We start from the raw sequence: 27,714 nt of genomic DNA on the forward strand, positions 1-27,714 counted from the left end.
GTAAAGTGCTTGGGAACATTCCTCTCTGTTTTCCTATGACTCATCGATAATTTGGCTCGTAACAGATCTTAATGCCGTTCCAGTTAATTTTGTGTGGAAAGCGCTTTGCTTTGAACGTCATAAAATGGATTCACTAGTGATTCTGCTGCACTCTGAGCAGCTCCAGTCCACATAGACAGGTGTCTGAGCACAGTGCAGAGCAGGTAACAAAGCACAGACATACAGGGAGGGGCACCAAGCAATGCAGTCTCTGTTTGACTGTAAATGTATAGGGGGAAAACACATAGGGCCTGTCAACACTAACTTGGATAATTTGCAAATTGGAATTTTTCAGCTTTTTCACCTCCTATAGACATACAAATTGAGCTTTCAGTAAAAGAAACAAAACAAAATCGGAAGTGGATGTCTGGATATTTTCTGAAAACAATGACATAAACATCCACTTTGCAAATGCCAACTCTAGCTTTCTGTGCAAGAAATCACACATCTGAGCATTTTTTACGGATTATGTTATATTTGCCTTAGTTTGTCTAGGTTCTATTGCCAATAAACCTCAAGTGCAGGCTCAAGAATTTATTGACTGAGAGGAAAAACTAACTTATGTCAAACAAAACAAACTACAATTGTTCAGGAAAAATCTTTAGCCTAGCACTTTTTTAGCTATGCACAAAATAAAATCTTCATCTTTCAATTTGAACTAGAGGTGCACAATATATAGGAATATATATTGATATCGCAATATCAATTGTGAATTTATACTTTGCAAGGTAACAGTATACTCATCCTATATTCAATCTTACAGTGGAGTCTCACAGTAGTAGATGACATTTGTCATGACCTGACATTTTATAGCGATGCTAAAGCTCAGAGAGTGTTGAAAGCATTGCAATGATCAAAGACTAGTGAGGAAAATGTGGATTTATTACAACTGATATCACAATATTTAACAATGATACAGCAAATGATGTGATTTTTCTGATACTGTTTTGCCATAATATCAATGTAGTTAATGTCGTTCTCTCCACATACTGCTGCAGCATACATGTTGCAGTGTTTTTCATTGAAACACCTTAACAGTGTGGACTATTTTTCCCAAACAGAGAAAGGTTGCTGAAAAATATCTGGTGTAGTTCAGGAAATCCAAGATTCATTAGATCAACAAAATAAATCTGAAATACAGTTCTGCCTGCCACAAACAGGAATATAATGGATGATTTTTTTTAAATCGCCAAAAAGCAGCTACTCAATAAAAATATTTTTACGGTGCCTTTATCGGAGCATTGCTAATTTAAACCGCTGAACAGAATTTGTTATCTACAAATCATGGTGAAAATAAAAGTTTTTAGTTTTCCCTGAGAATGGTTGAAAGGATTTTTATCACAAAGTGTTATACAGAAAAATAGGTCAGGAGTTGGTTAGAGAAATTCAGCTTAAAAAATATTTAAACATCCTCTTACAACTACCTTATTTTCAAATGGGGAATCAAGAAATCACCAGTGCTTCCCATCCACCATTAATGACACAACTAACAACACAGCTAGTGGACTGCAGAAAAATACTTTGGTACAATGTAAATTTGAATTGGTGAAGATGTGTAGACCACCAAAACAGAAAATGACAAAATACTTATCACTGCAATACATAAAAATAAAATACTCTCAATACATAATTTGAACTCTTGGTTATCTTGAAAAACGTCTAGGTCTCATTTTGACAACACTTGTCTGATTCACGGCCACAATGAGAAAACTGAATTCTTCTGGTAATATACTTGAGATGATTACTCCACAAAACTGTGGAAATGTCTTTGTTATGTGGATAAATTTGTCTTTAAAATTTAGTTAGGTTAAAATGTTCCTGAATAAAAACAGCAAAACACTTCCTACAATAGAAATCTACAGTATGTAGATGGCTCAATTCACAAACAAATTAACTTGAGACATTAACTTCTAAACATTAATATCAAATATCAGGTTGAATCATAAATCTGAGTAAAAAGGTTATGAGGTTCCTTAAATAAAGAAGCAGGAACTGATGCTTAGTGCACACCTCACATTGAATCAATAATGCAGAGGAACCAGCAGCCAGTCAAAACAAGTCTGACAGGAAACAAGGACTGAGAGCTACAGCAGGCCAAGGTGATAACAACCCTTGTGTAACCACCTTTGTAGAAATGTGGACAAATTAAATATCTTGATTAAGCTTTGTATTGGTTTAGGACATGATTTGCTGATAAGAAACAAGTATTGCTGCAGGCAGCTTTAAAAACCAGTCCATACGTGCTGCAGCCCCCGATGTGCAGCCAGTGCCCTCCTCTTCAGCATGCTGTGCAAGTTTAGATCTGGTAGAAAACATCTGACCTTGCTTGGGTCATGCATTCAGCTACAAAAACGTTGGATTTGATTCATTATGTTTCTTCCTGACTAAAAGCTAACCTTTCCTTCAAGAGCAAAAGCAACAAGTGGTTTTTTCTCTTTAAACATGATGAAGAGTTCAGCCTCGCACTCTTCAGAAAACACAACGTTTTTAGGAGAATTTAAAAAAACAGAATACAGAGTGAAAAATGTGGTCTGTCCTACCTTATTGGAGGCCATATCGCTGACAGACCGGTAGGTCTGTATGGTCTGCAGCTGGTCCAGACACCAGTCCAACTCCTCCATCGTCTCCATGGCCAGCTTCTGGTACGCCTCATCTGTCAAACAGCCGGCACACAGAGACACACTGTCAGAACAGACGGCGTACATGGAGCCTGAGTGTTGCCCAGCCACTCCCAGGCAAAATGCACCCACAGATCCTGTTGCAAGGCTCTGCTGCGGCTGCTGCTGAAGAGGGTGAGACTTTAGCTGTGCCACACGGCTACAGTGCTCCTTCATCATGAGGAGGTGCAGCTGTGGCAAACTGGTGGAACGTGCAGCTGTCGAAGTAGAGGAAAGCTATGACCCCGGCTCGCTCTGTCTGTCAGACACCCAAAGTTCTGGATGCATATGCATGTCACACATTGCACCACTCCTTACCTAAATCGGATATCCTCAGCTGATTTACATAATGTCAGCCCCCCAACCAACCCAGGAAACAAGATACTCCCCACGTCTTTTCACTGCCATACAAAGACACACTCTATTCCAACTCAGAAAAAGCCAACACACATGCAGTAAAACCTTTTTGCAAGTGGTTTTTCATTAAGTTCTATATTTTCTTTTGTGCTGTTAAAAAGTATTAACCCCCAAACAAAAGCTTTTTTGTCAAACTTTAATGTTTCAGATTAAACTGGTTTTAACATCAGGCCACAAAATAAGCAAAATAAATATAAAAAGCTGTTCTCAGTTCATTAAGGAAAAAAATCTATCCAAACCAGCCTGGCCCTATGTGAAAAAGTAATTCCAAGTATGTCTGTAAACCTAATTTGTTGTGCTTTGGAAACAAGTGCCGCCAAGTGTTTGGGATAACTGGAATTTTACATCCCTGTGTAGGAATGTTGGCCCACTCTTCTTCGCGGAATTGTTTTAATTCAGCTACAATGGAAGGTTTTTGAGCATGAATCGTCTGTTCAAGGACTTTTGAACTTTTGCTTTTGGAGCTTTGTCCTGATGCATAACTTAAGTATGCTTGTACTTAAGGTCATAAACTGATGGCTGGACATTCTCCTTCAAAATTTTCTGCAATAGAGCAAAATTCATGGTTCCATCACTTAAAGAAAGTTGCCCAGGTCCAGAAGCAACAAAGCAGCTCCAGACGATCACACTGTCACCACAATGTTTGACTGTCAGTATTAGGTTACTTTTTCATCAAGATGTTTTGACAAATGTGAGATTGGCCTTTATATTCCTTTTACTCACCAGTGGCTTTTGCCTTGGAACTCTTTAAATTTTCCACATTCTCTTTCCTAATGTTGAATTAGGAACACTGACCTTAACATGACCTTTTTTTCCTCATCTTTTTTGAATTTCTTTAGCTTCAGGGTATTATATGTTGCATTTTGAGAAATATTTGCCTACTTCATGTCGTCAGGTAGATTTTATTTTAGTGATTTCTTAATCCTGTTTTCACATTTCACAAAACAGGTTTGAAAAGCTTTTTCACCCATAATTAATTAAATATATTTGTGATGGCATTGTGCATTTACTCAGGTTATCTTTGTCTGATAAAATCTGTTTAAAGATCTGAAACATTAATGGATGACAAAAAAGCAAAATGAGAGGAAATCTGTCGGGTAGGGGTAAAAAAATGTTTCGTAGCACTTTTGATGTCAGTGTAAAAGTGTTTCCTATTTACCTTCATTTATTGTGGACAAGTTATGATGTTTTTAATGTGGATTTCAGAAACATTTTTGATGAAATGAGGGGTTGCACATAACAAAGAAACAGGATCTTTTAAAAAGCTAATGTGAAAATGTAGAAACAAAGTTGTTTGGTAGCATGTAAACATGAGGGAAAAGATCCAACCCCAGCCAAGACACAAACCTAGATTAAATCAGAAGGCATTAAACACTTTCAGTTTAACCACATTTAGCTAAAACATTTTTGGTTTAAAACAAAAAGAAATTGAAAGTATTTGCATTGTTTGGGATTTTTATAATAAAGACTACAAAGAGACTTAGTTACTAAAACAGTTGTCATCTTTTAATAAATTATTAAACTCATTTATTTTCACTATGTTATATTGGCATGGGCCTACATGAGTTTTTGTGATATGATAACCTTGAGAAGAATTACCACAGTATATAATAAACACAGAAATTTAAAACAAAAATGAATAGCACAATCTAATTACTTTAAGTTTAAACAAAAAATAAAACTATTTTTACCACTGCTAAAACATTGATTTTTTTTAAGTTAATAGTGCTATCTTTATCATCTACTGACACTCTGTCTTTTAGGCTCTATATTTGTTTTAAATGGAGATGTTCATTATTTCCGCCAGCGGACTAGTAGTTTGCAGCATATGGGGGAGGGACACGGCTGTGTTACTCGTTAGATAACGTTAAATACTTCTTTGATTTCCCTTAGTTAAATTGCTTTTCTGAAAACTATAAATCAAATTGAAGAGAGGGTGTTGGGAAGCAAAGAGACTTTGCAATGAGTCTGCTGGTTGGGTTGAAGGAACACACACACTCACATCGACGGCCCAGTGTTGTTTATACTCTGGGTCTCCATAGCTGCAGAGCACAACACAGCGACCGAGTTGGACTGTGATGACCTTAGCAAATCCGCATAGAATCTGTCCCCTGCTCTGATCTCCTTGCCATCAAAGACACGAGCCTGTTTGCTCTCCCAAACACGAGAGGCACCTGGCGCTCTGCCTGCTGCTCTCGCTCGCTCGGATCAGCAGACTGAGAAAAGGAGAGGCAGTCTGTGTATATGTGCATGTGTTTACTTTAACACCATCAGCATCTGATGTTCAAATGGTTTACACCTATTTGAGATATTGCTTTCCAGTATTTTCAACATCTCTGAGGTGGTTTGTTTTTTAAAGATCTTCTGAAACAAGTTTATCTGAATTATTAAAAGGGTTAGAGTTTTCAATTTTCCATTCTGTTGCTGAGCTATACTTTATTCTTATCCAAAACCAGAGGTGATGTCACACTGACTGTGTGTGTGTCTCAAACATTACGAGACATTGGACTGTAGGTTTTTCATAATTAACGAACGTTCAACCATGTAGAAGGAGGTCTATAGTATCTCAATGATTTTCAGAACAATACCTGATGGTGGTCAACAAGTAAGGAGCTTTTAAAGTTTTATTTATTTTTTTCCAATCAGATGAAGTAAACGAAATCGTGTCCAAATAATGAACACATATGAAGGCATGCCAGTAATAGAGTTTTGATAACAGAGGGGATTTCCACTGCCTCCAGCCTGACACAAGGACCTTTCTGATCAGCACTCAGACCTACAGTGAGTGTCCCACTGGGGCAGACAGGAAACTCACACACAAACACATGTTCAGTCCACACACACAGACTTATACATCTGCTGAACGGTCTCATTACTGTGTTCACACACACAGACGTGTACTTTCCAGCTGAGAGAGGCTGAGCCAACGGACTCCAGAGGCAGGGAGGAAAAAAGGGATATGAGGTCACTGCTTTGTTTCAGTTTCCCTTTGTTTCACTGACTGGATAAAATTATACAAAATGCCCCCAAAAAACCACCTCTGTGTTCATATTTACTTCTAACTTATACCAACTCTGATCACTATTAACACCATGTATACATGTTCAGTAGCTTACATTCAGATTAGTGGAAGGCTATATGTTTAGTGGAAGGCCATGAGTTAAAAGAAAAAAGTACTAAAAACATATTTTGTATACTGAAAATGAAATAAGCACCAACATGATTGCCAATACAGTAAATGAACGGTATCTGTTGTTTCACATGTCATGTTTTTACAATTGCTTTAGATGTTTCAAGTGCATCTTAGAGGCTTTCTCTTTTAAATTTGGGAGTATTTACCCTCACTCAAGGCAGGTTTCACCTTAATCGCAAAAGGCCCACAAAGGAAGGCTGAAATATCTATTGCAAATTACCTCAGAAGCATTCAACTTGTCATCAACTTGACTGATTAAATAAGCCATCAACTATTTATGCTATTAGACAACAAAATGATTAAACTAGTGGAGATATCAGAACAAATTAAAAAGAGAAAATACTTTTATTCACATATTTATGTTCTCTTCTTTGCTCTTTAACAGCAAAATCGGACTATTGCCCATTTGACATTAGATAAGTTTTATTTTGAGAACGGTATTTGTGGGGCTCTAACTATGCATGGCATATGTATTGCCAAAAAGACTGCAATTAAACTTTACAGACCTTTAATAATAATTTTTTCTGTGTCATTATTCAAATAAATACTTTAAAGTATCCTGATAAGTCAGTTTAACATTTCTACTCTTCCTTGGCGTGCAGTGAACTCATCGGCATATTTAAGAAACCACTTTTGAATAATGCCTAACTGGTACTAAGATAAAGAAAAAAATCCAACACACCAGTACACCACCATTGGTACAATGGAGGATAGATGCAAGATTTTATGTTGTTCATGCCAAATTCTGACCCAATCACTTGAATGTTGCAGCTAAAATCGAGACTCATTGGACTGGGCAACATTTTTGCAATCTGTTATTGTTTAATTCTGGGGAGCCTGTAAATTTTGGCCTAAGTTTCCTTTTCTTGGCTGACAGGAGTGGCACATGGTGTGGTCTTTGGTTATTTGAACTACTCTAGCTTGTGTATAACTCCAAACCAGTCAGCTCATTCTCTTCTGACATCATTTCGCCCACACAACTTCCTCTCAATGGCTATTATCTCATTTTCAGACCCTTCTCTGTAAACCTGAGATTGTTGAAAATGCAAGCACATCAGCAGTTTCTGAAATACTCAGACAAGCCTGTCTGACACCAACAACCATGCTTCATTTAAAGCCCCTTTCTTTCCCAGTCTGATGCTCAGCAAGTCAAGATGGCTAAATACACTAATTTGCTATTATGAGATTGGATGATTCAGCATTTGTAATAACAAGTAGGCTATTTGAACATGTATCCCTAATAAAGCAGCTTATAAGAGAGTTTGTAATATATTGTACAGCCTTACTGGTGTCCACTCTAAATTCTTGTTAGGTGTGAGTGTGTTGTTTGTCCTGTGTTTTGCCCTGTGATGGATCCAGCCTCTTGTTCATTTACCCTTGGACCTAGCCACCAACCCCAACTAGACCGAGAAGGGCATAACTGCAGGGTGTAAGTAGGACATCCGACAGTGTGGAGGGAGGTTCGACAGTTTGGGCGTGTTGTTTGCACAAACGTTTATTGGTTTGTTCATTTCCTAAGGGACGGGTTAAATGCAGAGCACAATTTCTCCATTGTGAGATCAATAAAGTTAGCTATTATCATTAATTATTATTTTAAGAGCATCGTGTGCAAGTTGGTCATGATGTGGGGCGCTGCTTTGTATTTATTGACATTCGGCGCAGCTCTGTGACAGTGACTGCAGCTCTGCTTTCTTTACATTTAAGAAAAGCGCCCGTGGAAAAAAATCTTTTCATACTTTTCAGAATTTGACCCAGTCAAATGCGGGACATTGTTTCAATTTGTGGGACACCGGGACAGAAATGAAAAATGCAGCACGCACAATCCCACACAAGTCGGGACATTGGACACCGCGCACTTTCAGGCGCATTTCCGAGCAGATGCGTCTGTTTCTCTGCTATACGTGCCGCAGAAAAGAAGATGGCATCACACAGGCGTATTTCTAGATAACTATTAAGGTTGTGGATACTGAAATCATGAACAATACAGCAAATTCCAACTCTTTTACATCTTCCGTCTATGTAGGTTTGTAGGCTTTATTATTGAACTTACCTTGTGTGTATTTATATGCATAAATGCACTGCTCGTCCCAATTCTTCTAAAAATGTTTCTCTATGAGATCATTTTACAGTCTGTGATACTACTTAAATTCCTCCATTTTATATTGTTTTAAATTTTTTTTCTGTTATACATGATTATTCAATAATTTTCCTATTATTTATCCTCAATGACATAATGTTACTGTAGATGCACCTTCTACCCGCTCGGCCGCTGAAATTAATCTTTCCCTATGGGGATGATAAAGTTTATTTTATCTTATAATAATTGTATGATTGCTAACGTGATTTTTCTTCATTTATTTCAGTGGATTACCCAAACAGCTCTCTCTATTGCCGCCACCTCCTCTGCTTAATGCACTAATCTTTGTGAATACAGGCCCTGGAGTTTATTAATAAAGGTTATAAAAAAGATGCATACCATCCAGCAGGGCATATTTTGGTTTTATATTTGTATATGATTATGTTCTTTTTTGGTTTTATTGTTGTATTGTAGTCATATAACGAGTGTATAATCTAAAGAGAGAGGTATCAAAAGTACAGATTAAAATATTTCAATCATATTTTGCTGAACTACACTGAGCATGCGCAGTGATGACCTCAGACAAGCGATTTTACAGAACGGATGGAAACGCATCCATTCTGCCAGCAAAGTCGTTATTTCCATTTCACATGACGTCGTTCTGTATGTCTTTATAATTAAAGATAATTACTTAAACAACTTTTTTATAAAATGAATGACGAGTTAATGTGTTTCTGTTTGCGCATGTGCAAATGTGCTAGTGCTACGTCACTTCCGCTTGATTTCATTCTCTTGTCACTTCCTGATGTGTATGCAAAGGAGCGTGGAACAACGCCCACACAGCTGCTGCAGTTATATCTTATTGACTTGACCCTGCAAGGTTAAGCAATTACGGAAAATGGATGGCTCGAATCTGATTTTAAATAGTATATTTCTCTTACTTGTTAGTTTGTTAACACTTTATATTTTAAAATCGGCTAATTTCCTGAGATTTGTTTTAATTTTACTATAATGCTAAGGGAGACATTTTTACTTCTACATGTAAATGTGGATCCAAAACATTAATCAAGGAGAAGACTTCAGACCCATACATGACTGTGAACGTGACACAAATGCAAGTCACCCTGCCCTCAGGAGGCAGTTTGTTGCCTCCATCGTCTACAATTACATCCTGCTTGTGATGTAATAGTCAAAACAGAGTTTGGGGTACATGGAGCCAAAACCTATAAACTGGTTCGATACTTTGTAAGGAGAGATGGCCTGCGTATAATTAATTATGAGCAGGCCATATTAAGCAGACACATTTATAAACCAAGAAGGTAACAACAGGGGAAAGACTCGTTTCTATTCCTGTTACAAATTTCTGCTTTTAATAACTGACTGAGCATTTATTAAACATGCTCTGTATGGTGACATGCTACATTTTCGGTAAACCTGCAATAAATGGACCACACACACACACGCTAAAATAGAAAACCATCTTTTGACCTGTGGTGACTGGCAGCAAAGCCAAAAACAGATGTGAGGTAGCCATTTTTCAGATTTACAAGAAACAGAGAATGGGCTGACCTGAATCCCCTGGTGTGGTTGCACAACTCTTTCTAACAAGGACCAGAATCTGCAAGGTGAAGCAGAAGGCCGCTGTGGCTTAAAACATGACTTCACCTGCTCAGATCTTAAAGTTTTTGAAGAATTGTAAGAGCAGATTTTGTAAAGTGTGGGAGAAGGTGATAAGCACTGTGGTTTTACTGTGGAAACCTCAGTCATTCAATTAGACAAAACATTTACGCAAAACTGGTTCTGACAAGCAACAAAATGACATCATGAGCCTTTGCTTTGTTAACATTCATTTATCTGATTTACAAGGACATGGAATCATGTGTCATTAGATGGCATCAGGACCATGTTGTTTTGTGATTGTGAATGAAAAACAAAAGGGAGGGAAATAATGACTCCACATACTGTTGTAATGGGGTAAAGGGATTCAGATAAAAGCATGTAATGACTAAATGTATTGTTCTGGGATAAGGTGCTGGTGCAACATGCTGGTGGCTCTTTCATGTGGTGACCCTGCAGAAGCAGCAATGCAACAAATCGCAGGCATGAAATCATGCAATAAGAAATTGTTTTGCAAAAGAACATGCTTTCATACGTGAATCAGTTATTAGCTTTAAATGGTAAATGGCCCTTTTTATCAAGTCTCCAGAGACCCCAATGTGCTTTCCACTACAATCAGTCATTCACCCATTCATACACACATTCACACATTGACTGTGGTAGCCACAGCTGCCCTGGGGCAGACTGACAGTAGTGAGGCTGCCATACACAGGTGCTACCGAGCCCCCTGACCACCATCAGCAGGCAAGGAAGGTGAAGTGTCTTGCCCAAGGACACAACGTTTGAGACATACAGAGCAGGGGTTCGAGCAGGGGTTCGTCCGGTAACCACTGTGGCCACCCAGTGACTCAATCAAGGTGGGCCACCGAGTAACAGTGGTTCAAGCTCATAACAGCTCTCTTGTCTAAGCTACAGCCTAAAGTTATTGAATTATAAGATGTCAGCTTTAGCCAAACTGAACCTATTTACTCTGCTGTTTCTTGTTGCCCAGTTTCTCTTTGTGACAGTTTTTGTCTGCCAGCAACAATAAATTTCCAAATTTCCAGCATTGTTTTAAATTGTTCAGTCTCTACAAACAGAGACAGAAAACAGATTGAATTAAATTGCAGTGACAAGAAGTGTATTTGTTATGAGTTCATGGCAGGAAATGTTCAGAGCTGTTTGCAGCAAAGACTCTGATGTGCCTGCAAAAGGGGGGCAATCGGTTCAAGTTTGACTTGGTAAAACATCAGTCATCCTGTTTCACACTTATGTGATTTTGAGTCTTACTTGTGGCTCCCCTGCTTGCATGCAGCTGACAACCAAACATCTAACAAACAGCACAGATCACAGCTAAAAAAACCCACTGCAGTCTCACAAACAACAATGTTTATCCCTGAACTGCTAACTAACTTGTTCTATTTGTGCTATTCTTTGGTAGATTTCAAAACAAAAGAAACACTGAGAACTACGAATCAGAACAAAGTGGACACTGATAATAGATCCCTTTCCAAACCATTAGAATAACAAATAAAATGTCAAATTCCAGGGGATTTAGAGCGTTTTGATTTGAGTAAGTTTGTTGATTTTTCTTATGCAGAAAATGTATTCCAGATACTGATACTGTTATATTCTTGTTCTTTTGATAGTTTAGGTTAAAAAAAAGAAACATTTATTGTGGTGTTTTTTTTCATACAAATCTAGATTTAAAACAAGTATTGAAGTAATATTTAAAAAAATGAAAACAGATACCAAATTAATTTCTCTCAGAGGTAAAGATGCACCTATTAGCTTTTTACTGGCTGCTACTTATTTCCCAGCTTTCTGCAAAGGCTGATTTTAGCCTGGTCTGCATTTCTTTCCAAGGACTATAAGACATGCAAACTCATTTGTGTGCAATTTGCTAAATGTAAAAATATTGACAATAAAAGCCAAAATGTGTTACAGGTTTCTCTATAGAGCTTGTTGTTTTGTATCCAATGGGAAATTGAATGTAAAAACAGTATCCATTCATTCATTTTTATGCATCTAAGTATATATACTCACAGGCCATTTTATTACACCTGTTTAATTGCTTTTTATGGAGATACCAAATTAGCTTATCAAAAATCCAGTATCTCAATTTATTTAGCCTGGACTGAGCTTCACAATGGAAGAGAAAGGGGATTTAGCTAACTTTAAATGTAGCATGGCTAGTCTGAGCATTTAAGACACTGCTTATTGGGAGGATAGAAAGGCAACAGTGGCTAAAAAACCAACTTCTTAAAACTAAGACATGTGGAATACCATCAAGTCCATCCCTTTATGACTGTATCCCCATATTCTGATAGCTACTTCCAGCAGGGTAATATATCATGTCACACTGCTCAAATTATCTCTTAAAGTGGTTTAAAGAACTGTACACAAATGGCCCCCACAGTCAACAAATCCGCACCCAACAGAGTGCCTTTGGTATGTGGTGAAATGGGAGTTTTTCATCCCGAATGAGGAAGCTGAAGCAACTGTGGGATGCTTTCATGTCAATATGGGCCATAATCTCAGAGGAAGTTTTTTTTTGTTGAATCTATGCCATTAAAAATCAAGGCAGTTCTGAAGCCAAAGGTGGTCCAACCCGGTAAGAGCAAGTTGCACCTAATGAAGCGGCTGGTCTGTGTATATTTATGATTGCTTTTCTTGTACTCTGCTGAGATAAAAAGCGAACTGAAATAGAAAGTGAAGAAGGTACAAGGCTTTATAAGTATTGCTGTGGGTTCTGAAAGGTAACCTTTATTTTTATCCGAAGCAACAGTAGTTTTCAAGATTAAAACCTTCAAAAAGCCCTGAAATCTGAACAAAAAGAGTTGAAAAAGTTAACAGGCAAAATAGACAATAGTGTACATGGTTTTAAGTGGTTTTAGGGTAGCTGGATGTGGACCATAAGTGTTTAATCCAGAATTAATGTTCAGCTCCAGCCAATGGTGGAATCTTTAAATGTTTTGACAAATCAGATTTGATAGTATTCCTTTATCCTTTTTATTATTATAAAATTATCTGGTCATTAAAACATTTTCCCATGGCTGTGAACACTGGTAAAATGCATTTTTACAGACTTAATGACATAGACATTGGTGCACATCATCAGCACACAAAGATAGGGAATAACACCTTTGTGATATAAATGTGAGGAGCACAGTGTGATGAGTAAATCTTGTTCAGAGACAGCACACAGTCTGAAGATACACTGAGGCCTAAGGCATGCATCTCAGGGTGTTACATGCAGTTCTCGCTGCTATCTGGATGGTCATCGTGTTCTGATGTAAAAACAAAAAAAAAAAAACAGTTTTGGCTCTTCATCTCTTTCTCTCTCTGATAACACAGATGCTAGGTCAGAGAGCTTGATGTCAGTCAAGCTCTCTGACCTATCAGCAACGTTACTCAGAGGACTTGGTGAGTGTAATGCTGTCCTTGAACTGTCTCCTCCCCTCCCCAAACTGTCTTCATTTTTACAAACTCTCGCATATCATTTCTCACCTTTGTCTCAGCCTTACTTATTTTTCCACTTTAATTTTCAGTACTTGAACAGAAAAACAAACACACAAACAAGCTAACAAACCAAGCTTTGTCAGTGTTACTTGAGGTGAACCCCTCAGCTGGAGCCAAAGCACTGAGTGAACTTACAGTGCTTTCACACCAAACCTTTGGAATGCTTTTTACCATGCCAGAGTTCGGTTTCTGGAGAAATTCACACCGGTGTGAACCCATCCCGCCCCCTGAAACGGACCAGAGAACCGTACCCTGGCGTGGTTACAACTGTTGGCCTTGGAACGGTTCTCTTGCAGTGTGAATGAATATCGTTCCCAGCGTACCATACGATGTGATGTAAGTGAAGTGCATTTGAGTGGAATGCGATAGAATTTAAAAGTGTCTCTTGGGGCTACATGTAGTGAAGAGGTCAAGGCACACAGCTACATTCGAACACCAAAGTAGCAACAGAAACCCAGATGAGACTGACTTTTTTCGTCGTGCTTTTTTTTCCTCTCAATCAGAGTAACACTGGAGCAACACTGCCCCTAAAACAATCTGTTGCAACTCAGTGGCGGATGCTGGTCTTTCAATGAGGGGAAACTCAATTTCAAGATCGCTGATTCGCTCATTTCACTGTCAATCAAAAAGGGATTCAGCCTCGGACAGATCATTCAATCATCATGCAGTAGCTGAGTATCCGGGCCAGCCCACTACACCATAGACCCCCGGAGACGCTGAGTGTCCGATGTGCGGGACAAAGCCCAGGATGTTTGCTTCGCTATTGAACTCACTGTTTAAATCACTGTGAAGCTGCAGGAATGAGTGAGAGGAAAACCGTGTCATTACCAGTGATAAGAAGCTGATTCTGAACAAAAGTTGAGCACGTTGTAGCGCATATTTAGTCAATGACATGTATACACAATAGTATATATTTGATCACTTATTTGTTGACATTTTAGGGGAAGCTGAGCTTTTCTTGCAGTCTTAGAGCAATCGCCACTGTTGCAACTGTATGACGTTGTGTGGTCTGGTCTAAAAATCTCTGTCTCTTTTGGTTTGTAATAATACATCTTTTTATTTAGAAAAAACCAAGCAAATGGAAAACAGATTATTTTACCTGATACATTTAAGAATTTGGTCTTTGACAAACACTGCTCTCACAACGTCACAACTTTCAGATTGCAAGATGACTACTCTACCCACTAAACCAAAGTCACCTCATCTGAATAATAACCATGAGCATTTGATTAACTAATGCTAAACTCTTTGTGCTTCAGTTTGTCCTTTTGTGTTTCATTCCTCCATATTATAGCCACCCACAGACATTTCACTCCAATGTACTTTCATTTCATACCAGTAAAGACATCATTTTGCATCCTGGTCCAGGACCTTATTTATCTTGGTAATTAAGTGTTTTGGTGAATATGGTAGAGAGTGTCAGAGATGTTGAACTGACAGAGAGGACTTGTTGGTAAAAGAAAACAGCTCTGGATCAAGGAGCTGTAATAAGCAAGCGATGAGATTTCAGGTTGTCACCAACAAAACTGCTTGGGTAAAAGGAAAGCTAAAGTTTGGCAGATAATCTGATAAAAGGAGAAAGTGGTTGGAGAACCCAGGACGCAGCTACATGGCAGTGTATGGCATAGTATAGCAGACAGTATATACACATAGTATATACACACAGAGCCCATGGTCCAAACCTTTGTACAAAAAAAGTATTAGGAGATATACAGGGGTTGGACAATGAAACCGAAACACCTGTCATTTTAGTGTGGGATGTTTCATGGCTAAATTGGACCAGCCTGGTAGCCAGTCTTCATTGATTGCACATTGCACCAGTAAGAGCAGAGTGTGAAGGTTCAATTATCAGGGTAAGAGCACAGCTTTGCTCAAAATATTGAAATGCACACAACATTATGGGTGACATACCAGAGTTCAAAAGAGGACAAATTGTTGGTGCACGTCTTGCTGGTGCATCTGTGACCAAGACAGCAAGTCTTTGTGATGTATCAAGAGCCACGGTATCCAGGGTAATGTCAGCATACCACCAAAAAGGACGAACCACATCCAACAGGATTAACTGTGGACGCAAGAGGAAGCTGTCTGAAAGGGATGTTCGGGTGCTAACCCGGATTGTATCCAAAAAACATAAAACCACGGCTGCCCAAATCACGGCAGAATTAAATATGCACCTCAACTCTCCTGTTTCCACCAGAACTGTCTGTCGGGAGCTCCACAGGGTCAATATACACGGCCGGGCTGCTATAGCCAAATCTTTGGTCACTCATGCCAATGCCAAACGTTGGTTTCAATGGTGCAAGGAGCGCAAATCTTGGGCTGTGGACAATGTGAAACATGTATTGTGCATCCAATGGTTCAAACATTGTATCCTGAAGGCAGTGCCGTGTATCAGGATGACAATGCACCAATACACACAGCAAGACTGGTGAAAGAGTGGTTTGATGAACATGAAAGTGAAGTTGAACATCTCCCATGGCCTGCACAGTCGCCAGATCTAAATATTATTGAGCCACTTTGGGGTGTTTTGGAGGAGCGAGTCAGGAAACGTTTTGCTCCACCAGTATCACGTAGTAACCTGGCCACTATCCTGCAAGAAGAATGGCTTAAAATCCCTCTGACCACTGTGCAGGACTTGTATATGTCATTCCCAAGACGAATTGATGCTGTATTGGCCGCAAAAGGAGGCCCTACACCATACTAATAAATTATTGTGGTCTAAAACCAGGTGTTTCAGTTTCACTGTCCAACCCCTGTAAGTGTTGAATGATAAACCTTATCATTGCTGCCCTTGTCAAAGGTGAAGAATTTGTTCATTACTAATTTGTTCAGCCATGTAAAACTGATAAGTAGTAGCTGTAGTGTTTTTGTCGATTATGCTGTACACCTTATATTCCCTTAAATACAGATTATTTCACTCATTATTTAAGTTCCTAGTCAAATTGTACAATATCTATTTTAAACATAAAAATGTCATTTTGCAATATGGTCACTATGTAGCAGCTTGGTGTTCTCGTTATTGGTCAGTGGGATTTGTTTTTGTCTCAAATCAAGAGTTATGGCTTGTTTTTGTAGACAAATCTGCTAATCTAATGTACTTTTGTCAAATAATCAGCTTAGATTTGTTTTGTTTTTTCAGTCCTACTGTTGAAAAGAGGTTCAGTCTGATTCAGTGTTCACTGCAATATTAGAGGGTTGAACATTATTATGAAGAACGGATTAAATATTGTAATACATATCATGTATCACAATAAATACAATACATGCGATAAATGCATGCTTTTCATTTCCTTCTACTTCCATTCCATATCCTCAAACAACTACATGGTACCCTTGTACTTAAACATTGCCTTCTAGTTTTCTTTCCTTTTGGTAATCAAGTATTTAATTCATTTAAGGAGATACATAATCATAGAAACAAGGTCAAATCTCTGGTACAATTTAATTTGATTATATAATATTTTCTGAAGATTCTTTTGAAATAATCCAATTTGAATTGTTTGTGGGTCTGATCCTTGCTGACTCTCCTTAAGTATAGGAGACTATACAAAAATCAAAATAACTATGAGCAACCTCCTGCTGTAAATTGTTTATTCAACTCAGCTGTTGCTAAAGTTGAGTAAAGAAAAATATGGCTGTCTTTTGCACAACCGTTTTTAGCTTTCTTCACTCTGTTCAAACCCTGTCAGTGGCGGAACAGAAGAAAGCATGATCTCTGTCTCTATTACTGTATGAAGTGCAACTGAAAGAAACCTCAAATGACCTCAAACAAGGCACCTCATTATGAAGAGTATGCCTGATAGGCTCTCTCAGAAAAAATGTCATTGTATACTATTGGCAGTAGAAAATATTTTTTTAAGTTTCCTGACAAAATGAAATAGCATTAATAACAATTACACACACCTTTTCTCTAAAATTCAAGTGAAGGACCATTGCTAAAAGTGTCTGGATGCTAACTTGGATAAAAGAAGCAACTAAATATAGAAATTGGTTACAATTCTGCTGATTAATAATAAACAAACCATGATTTGGCTCTCTTTAGTTGCGTTTTTAAATCAGAGGGTTGTTTTGTTGTTTTTTGTGCACTTAGACAAAAAAGGACACAGTGGTGGTGTTGTTTTTTTGGCAGGCCATGTTTTGAGGGGCGGCAAAAGCTTCCCAAATACCCAAACAAAAGGGCCTGTCTCTAAAGCAGAGCGCGTTTGAATATATCTGCACAGAGCTGAACAAGCGTGCTGGCAGGGGAATACTTCAGGGGAAGGGCAGCCATCTACTTTATGACTGTGCTGACGTCAATGGCATAATTCAAATACTTGCACAGTCCAGGCTTCCAGTTTTCTAAACCTGCTCTCTCTTTCTGTAGTGGGCTGCAGCCGAAACACGGCATGGAGTTGGAGGCAAAAACGATTTAGAAAAAATAACTGGAGTGGATTTCAGTGGGGCTTGTTTACAGTCATGACAGATCTAAATAAAAGCATAACAAATATAACCATTTTTATTGACCTTCAGATGTCATAACACGGACTGACATAACTATAAAAATTACGTTTAAATGCTTCCAGTCCATAAAGTAAAGCTACAATGCAAAGCTCTGAAAATAAAATCAACGTTAATGAACAAATCTAACCTGCAAAAGCTGCATGTTTACCATTAGCATGGTTGGCAAAAAAAGGAAGAGGAAACTTATTTTATAAACAATTAAATCCTTTTCTATGAAGAACTTTTCCCTCTTACTAAAAGAAGGAAGTAAGTTCCATTTATTGTGAAGTAGTGAACCTAAAACATGCAAATAACATCTTAACGTCACAGTACGGTAAGTTATAGAGGATGTTAGCAAGTACAGATTTCTCATATGGGTCAATGAACCTTTTAATATGGCTTCTAAATTGCAAAAAGTATTCATAGCTCTTTTTCACATTTTTTACATTAAAAGCACAAACATTACTGTATTCCATTTTGAGTTTTTACTGATTTTATGTGATGACCAATGCAATGTAGTACACAATTGTAATGAGGAAGAAAAAGAAAACAGTTTTAAAAATGTGTTTAACAAAAAATTAAATACGAAAATTGTGGCATGCATTTGCTTTTCTGTCCCCTTTACTCTCATATCCCCATATAAAATCATACCAATTAAACCGGGGTTAGGTTGTAAAACAATTTGCCATGCTTTGAACATCACACAGAGGTCTGTTCAGTCCTTCATGAGAAAATGATGATGGATTGAACAGTATTCATGGGGGACTGGCAGCATTATGATGAGAAGCAGCTAAGATGGCCATGGTAATTCTGGAGATTTAGAGATCCACATCTATCTGGGATAATCTTGACAGTAAACTGTTTTGTGGTGCACTTCACAAATGTGACCTTTAATGTAGATTGTGAAGAAGAAAAGCCATTGTGGAAAAAACCCCCATAAAAGGTCATGTTTTCAGGTTTTTCAAAGCAATGCACAGGACACAGCAAACGTGGGAGAATGAGTTCTGTTCTGGAAAACAAAATAATTTTTTGGCTTACATGCAAAACACAATATGACCAGAGAATTTACGTGTTCAAATGATCCAGTCCAAGTCCAAACTTTAACCTACTAGGGAATCTGTGGTAAAACTTAAACATTGACACTTTCCACATAATCTGATCAATGCTAAACTCTGCAAACCTTTCAGTTGTAGATGAGCAAAGCTGAAAGAGACATACCCCCAATGACACAATGGGTTTTTTTTTGTAATGAAAGTTAGTTCTATAAAATACCGACAGAGGGGATGAATATATTAATTTATATATTGCCAAAATTAGAAATATCCTATCCAGGAGTGACGCTGAAAAACTAGTCCATGCATTTGTTACTTCAAGGCTGGACTATTGTAATTCTTTACTATCAGGATGTCCACAAAATGCAGTTAAAAGCCTTCGGCTGATTCAAAATGCTGCAGCAAGAGTTCTGATGAAAATTAAAAAGAGAGATCATATTTCCCCCATTTTAGCTTCCCTTCATTGGCTCCCTGTTAAATTGAGAATAGATTTTAAAATTCTCCTCCTCACATATAAAGCCCTTAATGATCTAGCTCCATCATACATCAGAGATCTGATTGTTCCATATGTTCCTAACAGGGCACTTCGTTCTCAGACTGCAGGTTTACTGGTGGTTCCTAGAGTCTCTAGAAGTAGAATGGAAGGCAGATCCTTTAGTTATCAGGCTCCTCTCCTGTGGAACCAGCTCCCAGTTTTAGTCCGTGAGGCAGACACCCTGTCTACTTTTAAGGCTAGGCTTAAAACTTTCCTTTTTGATAAAGCTTATAGTTAGAGTGGCTTAGGCGATCTTCCTTATTTTTTATCTCCGCCTTTCTCCCTCCCTGTTGGATGGAGTAAGGGGGAGTCAGGTTTAGCCTAAACCGGCTCAGTTTTGGTTGAGGTGCAAACAAACCCTCCATTTCTACTACCTGTATGACCCCCTCTCTTTTCCATTGGTTATGGTCAATCTGACAGAGAGAGGTATCCCGATCCTTGTGGTTTTTAGTGCAACAATGGCCATCAGTGGGCTCTAGATGGACAAACTTTATAAGTTTATTATTTTACTTAGTGCCACTACAGGTGGCCTGTTCTGGGGTGGCCGGGCTCTGGCACTCGGTGGGTTGATATGGCCTCCCCGGCGGCCCTGCGCCGTTCCAGACTCTTTGTGGGGTGCCTTGAGACGACATGGTTGTAAATAAGCGCTATATAAAGGAATAAACTGAAACTACCTCTGTAGTTATGCTGCTATTGGCTTAGGCTGCTGGAGGACATAATGACCACTTTCACCCTCTTCGCTATATTCTCACACTACTCTCCAATTTTGCATTATTTGCTGTTATTTCAGCTTTTAACCCTGTTCTCTCTTTTCTCTTCCTAGAAGCTACACCTGGTCTGACTCTGTGTCTACCTGTGACACCTTTCTGGAGAGGGGCATCGTCCAAGCTTCTGCTGGCAACAACTTAATGCTCACCTTCTACAGATGATCCACTTGGCCCTGTCTTTCAGTGTTCAACCCTTTCTCTCTCCTAGATATAGCAATTGACTGAGCTTTTACTGTAACTAATTATATGTGCTCTCTTTCAGACTCTAACCTTGAAAACTGGCTCAAAGTTTATCTGTTCTTTCTTTCTAGGTGAAACGACAAAAGGAGCTACATCCATTAACATTTACTTTTCCTTCCCATAGAAAGTACTCCTTGATCAATGCTTCAGTGTTCTTTTTGTGTCTCTGCTCTGTTCTCTCAAACCCCCAGTCGGTCGTGGCAGATGGCCGCTCACACTGAGCCTGGTTCTGCTGGAGGTTTCTTCCTGTTAAAGGGAGTTTTTCCTCTCCACTGTCGCTACAGGCATGCTCAGTATGAGGGATTGCTGCAAAGTCAACGCCAGTGACTGTCCACTGTCTCTACATGCTTATCCAGGAGGAGTGAATGCTGCATGTCTCTGACTCGATGCAAACCTTTTATCCAATTTGAACTGACTGCACTGTTCAATGGTTATTGTGGTGGATGCTTCTACCACCACCACAAAGTGTTAGTATTGTTTCATTGTTTTACATTTATTAGTTTCAGATGACACTATACATAAGTTTAAATTATTTTATTTAGACAGATATTTTCTAATGGGTGCACACTTTAAGATTTGTCTGAATGGTTTACTTATACTTGTTTTTTTTATCTTTGAGGTTCTGCAAATGCAGACCAGCTGGAGGTGGAAGCCAGGAAGATACCATTATTCCAAAAGACTGAGGGGGGGACTTAACTTCTTAACTTGTTAAAGTTGTTAGTTATTTTGTCACTGTAGTATTCACTTATTTGTGTTAAGTTAAAGTTTAATTTGTGTCATTTATGTTTGTTAATTAGTTTGTATGTATTTTTCTCATTTGTTGTTATGTTGTGCCTTCCCCATTTGAGTCTAGGTTATTCCACCCCTATTTAAGTAGTCTTTGTTTTTTGGTCTGGAGGTCAGTTTTGTTTGAGTTTTGTTGCTGTTCAATTGACCTCAGCTGGGTTGGGCCCAAACTCATGTCATTTATTATCTGAGTTATTTTTGTATTGAAGTTTACCTTTTGTTAACTATTTTTGACAGTATTAAATTGAAGTTTTTCCAATTTCTGAACACCTTTTGTCCTTGCTTAAGTCTGGTCCACCACAGTTGGTGTCAGGAGTGGGATCAGTCAGTTAAGGACATTGGTGTATTTTATTTTTTCCTGGTTTTGACCATTTTTGCAATAACTACCTCTGGTTTTTTTTTTTTTTTTTTCTCTCTTGCTTTTTTTTCTCTGATAGGAAGAAATGCCTGGAAGGGGAAGAGGACGAACAAGAGGACCCAGCTCTGATCCAGATGAAAGAGATGCTGTTGAGGAAGGTGGAGCTGTTGGTGGAGTGTTTGACATGGAAGAGAAGGGGAGTGAACCAACACTTTCAGATTTGGCTAGTCTTCTCAGAGCCCATCTAGGACAACAGAAGGCCAAGGAGGACTACTGGACCAGAGAAGCTGCTAAGCAAGAACAGAAATTTGAGGAACTGGACAAACAGTTCCGCTGGTTTAAAAGTGAGATTCAATCTCAGACCACTTCCCCAGTGCAGTCCTACACAACCACCAGATCCTGGACTAGCAGCTTCCCCGCAACACAGTCTATCAGGTGACCTTCTCTATGCACATTCTCCGGCACCTAAATTACAAAAACTTAGTGAAGAGGATGACATTGAAAGAATGGCTTCTGCCTGCAGGTGGCCGAGAACTTACTGGGCTTTTCACTTAATACCTCTGCTAACAGGCAAGGCTAGAAGTGCCTTTGTGCATATGGATGTTGATTTGTCTATGATCTATGACCAAGTTAAACTAGCTATTTTGCAGAAGTATGAGATTAACAGTGAAACCTACAGGCAAAGATTTCGCTCGCTTCAGGTAGAGCCTGAAGAAACTCCAAAAGAGCTCTACATAAGGCTGAAGGAGCTTTATAGTAAATGGGTGCAACCTAATGGTAAAACACTGGAACAAATCAATGAAATAATTATTCTTGAGCAGTATTTAAGAATGTTGTCATCAGAGCTACAGGTGTGGATAAAGGAACATAATCCAAAGACTGCAAAGAAGGCTGCTGAACTGGCTGACGTGTTTGTGGCTGCTAGGAGGAGGAACCTGTCTTGGCCTTTCCAAAGCTGGAAAAAGGATGGCTGCAAGCAATCATCAGCCCAACAGGTTTCAGCTGTGGGTAAGACCCCTGTGAAAAGATTTGACACAAAATTTCAGGGGAAGAAGCCTGTCTGTTACTTATGTGGACAGGAGGGTCACACCAAACCAATGTGCCCTCAAAATGCTGTTAAATTGTCCCAGATGTGTTTTGTGCCAAGGGAAGAGACTCAAAATGCTGGATCAACGCAGCCATTAATGGAGACGTATGTGAAGCTCAATGGTCAGACACTGAAAGCACTGATTGATACAGGGAGTACACAGACCTTGGTCCAGCAAAGGTATGTTCCACCTCAGTCTGTTTGCACCAGTGAGACTGTCCCAATCTACTGTATCTATGGTAATGAAAGGAAGTATCCAACAGCAGATGTCAATGTGACCATAAAGGGACAAACTTACCTGCTTAATGTTGGGGTAGTAGATAACTTGCCATTTCCAGTAATCCTCGGCAGTGACCTACCAGTGCTTATCGACCTGTTACACCCTCCTCAGTGTAATGTCGCTCTAACTCAGGCTCAAGCAAAGCAGCCTGAGGAAATTGTTTCAGATCTTAGTACCTTGCCATTTCACAATGTGGAATTTTCCACAGAAAAAATAAAAGTCAGGAAGTCCAAAGGCCTGCGGAGGAAGGAAAAGTTTCAAGGGACGGTGGTAGTTCCTCCTGACACCCCACAGCCTGAGTTACTCCAAGAGTTTAAAATTTCTGGTAATATATTGGAGTTGCAGCACCAGGATTCAAATCTTGTGAAGTATTTTAAAGAGGCAAAAGTTAACAAAAAGGATTTTGTCATTCAGAATGACATTCTCTACAGGCAAAATGGACCAATTAAACAGCTTGTGGTTCCTAGAGCAGTGAGATAAACTGTTTTGAAGTTGGGCCATTCTATTCCCTGGGCTGGCCACCTGGGGAAGCATACGACCTTAGCCCGTATAAAGCGCTGTTTCTATCGGCCTGGCTTGCGTAGAGATGTTGTGCAGTTTTGTAGGAGCTGTCCAGAATGTCAAGTTACATCAGCCAGGCTGCCCAATAAAGCTCCTCTCCAACCTCTTCCAGTTCTGGGTACTCCATTTTAACTCCTGGGCATGGACATAGTGGGACCAGTGGAAAGGAGTAAAGCTGGAAATCGGTTTATGCTGGTGATTGTGGATTACACAACTAAATATCCAGAAGTGTTCCCCCTGAAAGTTGTCAAAGCAAAGAATGTTGCATTCTGTTTGGTGCAATATTTTTCCAGAGTTGGCATTCCTCAGGAAATACTCACTGACCAGGGCACCAATTTTATGTCAAAATTGCTTAAAGATGTGTATCAGTTGCTAGGGATTAAAGGACTGAGAACAACACCTTATCATCCACAAACTGATGGACTCACTGAAAGGTTTAATCAAACCCTTAAACAAATGCTAAGGAAATTTGTGAATGAAACTGGCTCTGACTGGGACAAATGGCTTCCATATATTCTGTTTGCATACCGAGAAGTTCCTCAGGCTTCTACTGGGTTTTCCCCATTTGAATTAGTATTTGGTTATGAAGTGAGGGGACCCTTGACAGTTCTAAAGGAACTGTGGGAGGGGAAACAAACTAACAAAGATTCTCTAAATGTTGTATCTTATGTGCTCCAGATGAGGGAGAAGCTGGAGAAGATGACAACATTGGCCTAGGAGCACATGAAGACCTCTCAGCGTAAACAGAAGACCTGGTATGACACTGCAGCACGGGAGAGTGGGTTCAAACTGGGTCAAAAAGTGCTTGTTATGCTGCCTTCAGAGGATAGCAAGTTGCTTGCCAAGTGGCAAGGGCCTTATGAGGTAATGGGGAAATTGGGACCAACAACATATAAAGTCTCTGTTCCAGGTCAAAGCCGCTCCACTCGGATTCTCCATGTGAACCTGCTTAAAGAGTGGGTGTCCCGGGACCCAGAGAAATCTGCCTCTTTTTACATCCAGAGTACAGGGGATGAGGAACTTGAGGAGCAATATTTTCCTGTTCCATCACCCTCTCAGCCCAGTTTGGATCATCTGTCCAGGGAACAGCAGTTGGAGGTGAGGGCTGTCTGTCCATTAAATGTGTTCCAGAAGAATCCAGGTTATACTTATGTGATAATGCATGATGTTTCCTTAAAAGAAGATGCAGTTCCAAAACGAATGAGCTATCGCATCCCTGAAAGACATCTGGAACCACTCAAAAAGGAAATTGAGATAATGCTTTCTCTTGGAATTGTTGAGGCGTCACAGAGCGAGTGGTGCAATCCAATTGTCCTCGTCCCTAAAAAGGATGGAACAATTAGGTTTTGCATTGACTTCCGCTACTTCAATTCAGTATCAAAGTTTGATTCCTATCCAACTCCTCGTATCGATGATTTGATTGAGAAACTTGGTAAAGCAAAATACCTCACCACAATCGACCTTTCCAAAGGCTATTGGCAAGTACCACTCTCCTCTAGGTCTAGAGAGATGACAGCTTTTAGAACACCATGGGGCCTTTATCACTTTAGAGTGATGCCGTTTGGACTTCATGGGGCTCCTGCCACATTCCAGCGCCTAATGGATAAGGTACTTGATGGGCTCTCACATTTTGCCTCTGCATATCTGGATGACATCATTGTTTACAGTAACTGTTGTGATGAACACTTGCAACACCTAAAAGTGGTCTTTGAGTGTCTTCAGAAAGCAGGATTAACAGTGAATCCAGCAAAGTGTGCCATTGCAAAGAGGGAGACGGAGTACCTGGGTTTTGTTATTGGAGGAGGACTGGTGAAGCCACAAATTCAAAAAATTGAAGCCATCCAGTCTTGCCCCCTTCCACAGACAAGGAAACAACTTAAATCCTTCTTGGGTATGTCTGGTTGGTACCACAGATTTATTCTCAATTACTCTGCCAGAGCTTCTCTTCTTACAGACATGACCAGTCTTTGCGGCCCAAACGTTCTACGGTGGTCTGATGAAGCTAAGTCGGCATTTAAAGACATTCAGCAGGCCCTAAGCCGAGATCCTGTGCTCCATTGCCCTGATTTCCAGCAGGAGTTTGTTTTACAAACTGATGCTTCAGATAAAGGTCTTGGTGCTGTGTTGTTGCAGGGTCCCCCAAATGACCGCCATCCAATCGCCTTCATCAGCCGAAAGCTTTTTCCCAGAGAAACCCGTTATTCCACTATTGAGAAGGAATGCCTGGCTATAAAATGGGCTCTGGATTCACTTCGATATTATCTTCTGGGAAGACATTTTGTACTGGAAACTGATCACAAAGCCTTAAAATGGCTGGAGAGGATGAAGGACACCAATAGTCGAATAACTCGCTGGTACCTGGCAATGCAACCCTACAGGTTTGAGGTGCATTACATCCCTGGCAAGCAGAATATTACTGCTGACTACCTGTCCCGCTGTGTCGGTGAGCCTTCAGAGGAGGGGGAGTGTGTGGTGGATGCTTCTACCACCACCACAAAGTGTTAGTATTGTTTCACATTTATTAGTTTCAGATGACACTATACATAAGTTTAAGTTATTTTATTTAGACAGATATTTTCTAATGGGTGCACACTTTAAGATTTGTCTGAATGGTTTACTTATACTTGTTTTTTTATCTTTGAGGTTCTGCAAATGCAGACCAGCTGGAGGTGGAAGCCAGGAAGATACCATTATTCCAAAAGACTGAGGGGGGGACTTAACTTCTTAACTTGTTAAAGTTGTTAGTTATTTTGTCACTGTAGTATTCACTTATTTGTGTTAAGTTAAAGTTTAATTTGTGTCATTTATGTTTGTTAATTAGTTTGTATGTATTTTTCTCATTTGTTGTTATGTTGTGCCTTCCCCATTTGAGTCTAGGTTATTCCACCCCTATTTAAGTAGTCTTTGTTTTTTGGTCTGGAGGTCAGTTTTGTTTGAGTTTTGTTGCTGTTCAATTGACCTCAGCTGGGTTGGGCCCAAACTCATGTCATTTATTATCTGAGTTATTTTTGTATTGAAGTTTACCTTTTGTTAACTATTTTTGACAGTATTAAATTGAAGTTTTTCCAATTTTTGAACACCTTTTGTCCTTGCTTAAGTCTGGTCCACCAGTTATGATTAATTGGAATGTATGTACCTGACTTTTGTGAAGTGACTTGAGACAGCATGTGTTGTGAATTGGCGCAATATAAATAAACTGAATTGAATTGAACTGAACTGAATATTTTAAAACCCAGTATTTTCTTTTGTAATTTTCATTCTACAGTACTATTTACTGTTCCTCAATCACAAATAAATCCAAATATAATACTATAATGCTTGTGGGTGTAGTGCAAAAATATTTCAACAGGTTGAAGGGGTTTGGAACTGTTGCTTTAGAGTTAGCTTTCTCTTCTGGCAGCTTTTGACGACTTGCCAGTTTGCCAATTAAAACCGTCAATTAATTGGCTGAGTAATTAAAGAATTCTCTTCCTATTCCTTAACGGATATTACGAGCTAGAGAATTCATTTGCTCCATAATGTAGGCAACTAAGGAAACCAAATGATTAATTCAAGAAACTAATCTGGCTCTGGTGGCAAAATGTCAAACTTTTATATCTTCTATCTGATACTAGTTAAAGAAGAGATGTTTTTAAAGCTAACAGGAATTGTGTTGTATAATATGAAAGAATGATGTAACTACAGACTTTAAAAGTATTTTCACTTACAAAACCTTGAGCAGTCAGAGAATTTAACAAGAAAACCTAAAGTAAATTTCCAAATCTAATAAGAAGGGCAGTATTTCCATGTAATTTCGCACACAACAGTTTTTGGACAGTTCTATAGTTCATAAATTGTTGCACATTCTGTCATTTGTCTTGCACAAAATCTGTGGCTTATATTTTATGTATTTATAAGCAAAGACAGGTCATTGACCACTCAGAGATCTGGTCTGTATAAAAGTCTAAATTCTGGGCTAATATTTGTGATCTTTATGTATTGCTTTTGGCATTGAGCTTAGTCAGTCTTTTTGAGACGATGCAGAGATATTGCTAAGGAAAATGAAATCTAAAGTAAAATCAAACTGCA

At 39.0% G+C, this 27,714-nt stretch overlaps 2 protein-coding genes across 4 annotated transcripts in view; one reads left to right on the forward strand and one right to left on the reverse strand.

The window, feature by feature from the left end:
* pde4ba (phosphodiesterase 4B, cAMP-specific a) overlaps positions 1–27,714 on the reverse strand; it is a 253,062-nt gene that overhangs the window by 21,023 nt on the left and 204,325 nt on the right. For all 3 annotated transcript variants that reach the window (XM_047375965.1, XM_047375966.1, XM_047375967.1), the window contains one exon: positions 2,580–2,692. In XM_047375965.1, coding sequence (XP_047231921.1) covers positions 2,580–2,692 — 113 coding nt within the window. The remainder of the gene's footprint in view (positions 1–2,579; positions 2,693–27,714) is intronic.
* LOC124874565 (zinc finger and SCAN domain-containing protein 12-like) lies at positions 21,019–26,723 on the forward strand. The gene is made up of 3 exons (XM_047375971.1): positions 21,019–21,041; positions 21,194–22,985; positions 26,290–26,723. The coding sequence occupies exons 2-3, from the start codon at positions 22,225–22,227 to the stop codon at positions 26,351–26,353; spliced, it is 825 nt and encodes a 274-aa protein (XP_047231927.1). The 5' UTR covers positions 21,019–21,041; positions 21,194–22,224; the 3' UTR covers positions 26,354–26,723.

Source organism: Girardinichthys multiradiatus, chromosome 9 (assembly GCF_021462225.1).
Source record: "Girardinichthys multiradiatus isolate DD_20200921_A chromosome 9, DD_fGirMul_XY1, whole genome shotgun sequence".
Classification (NCBI taxonomy): Eukaryota; Metazoa; Chordata; class Actinopteri; order Cyprinodontiformes; family Goodeidae; genus Girardinichthys; species Girardinichthys multiradiatus.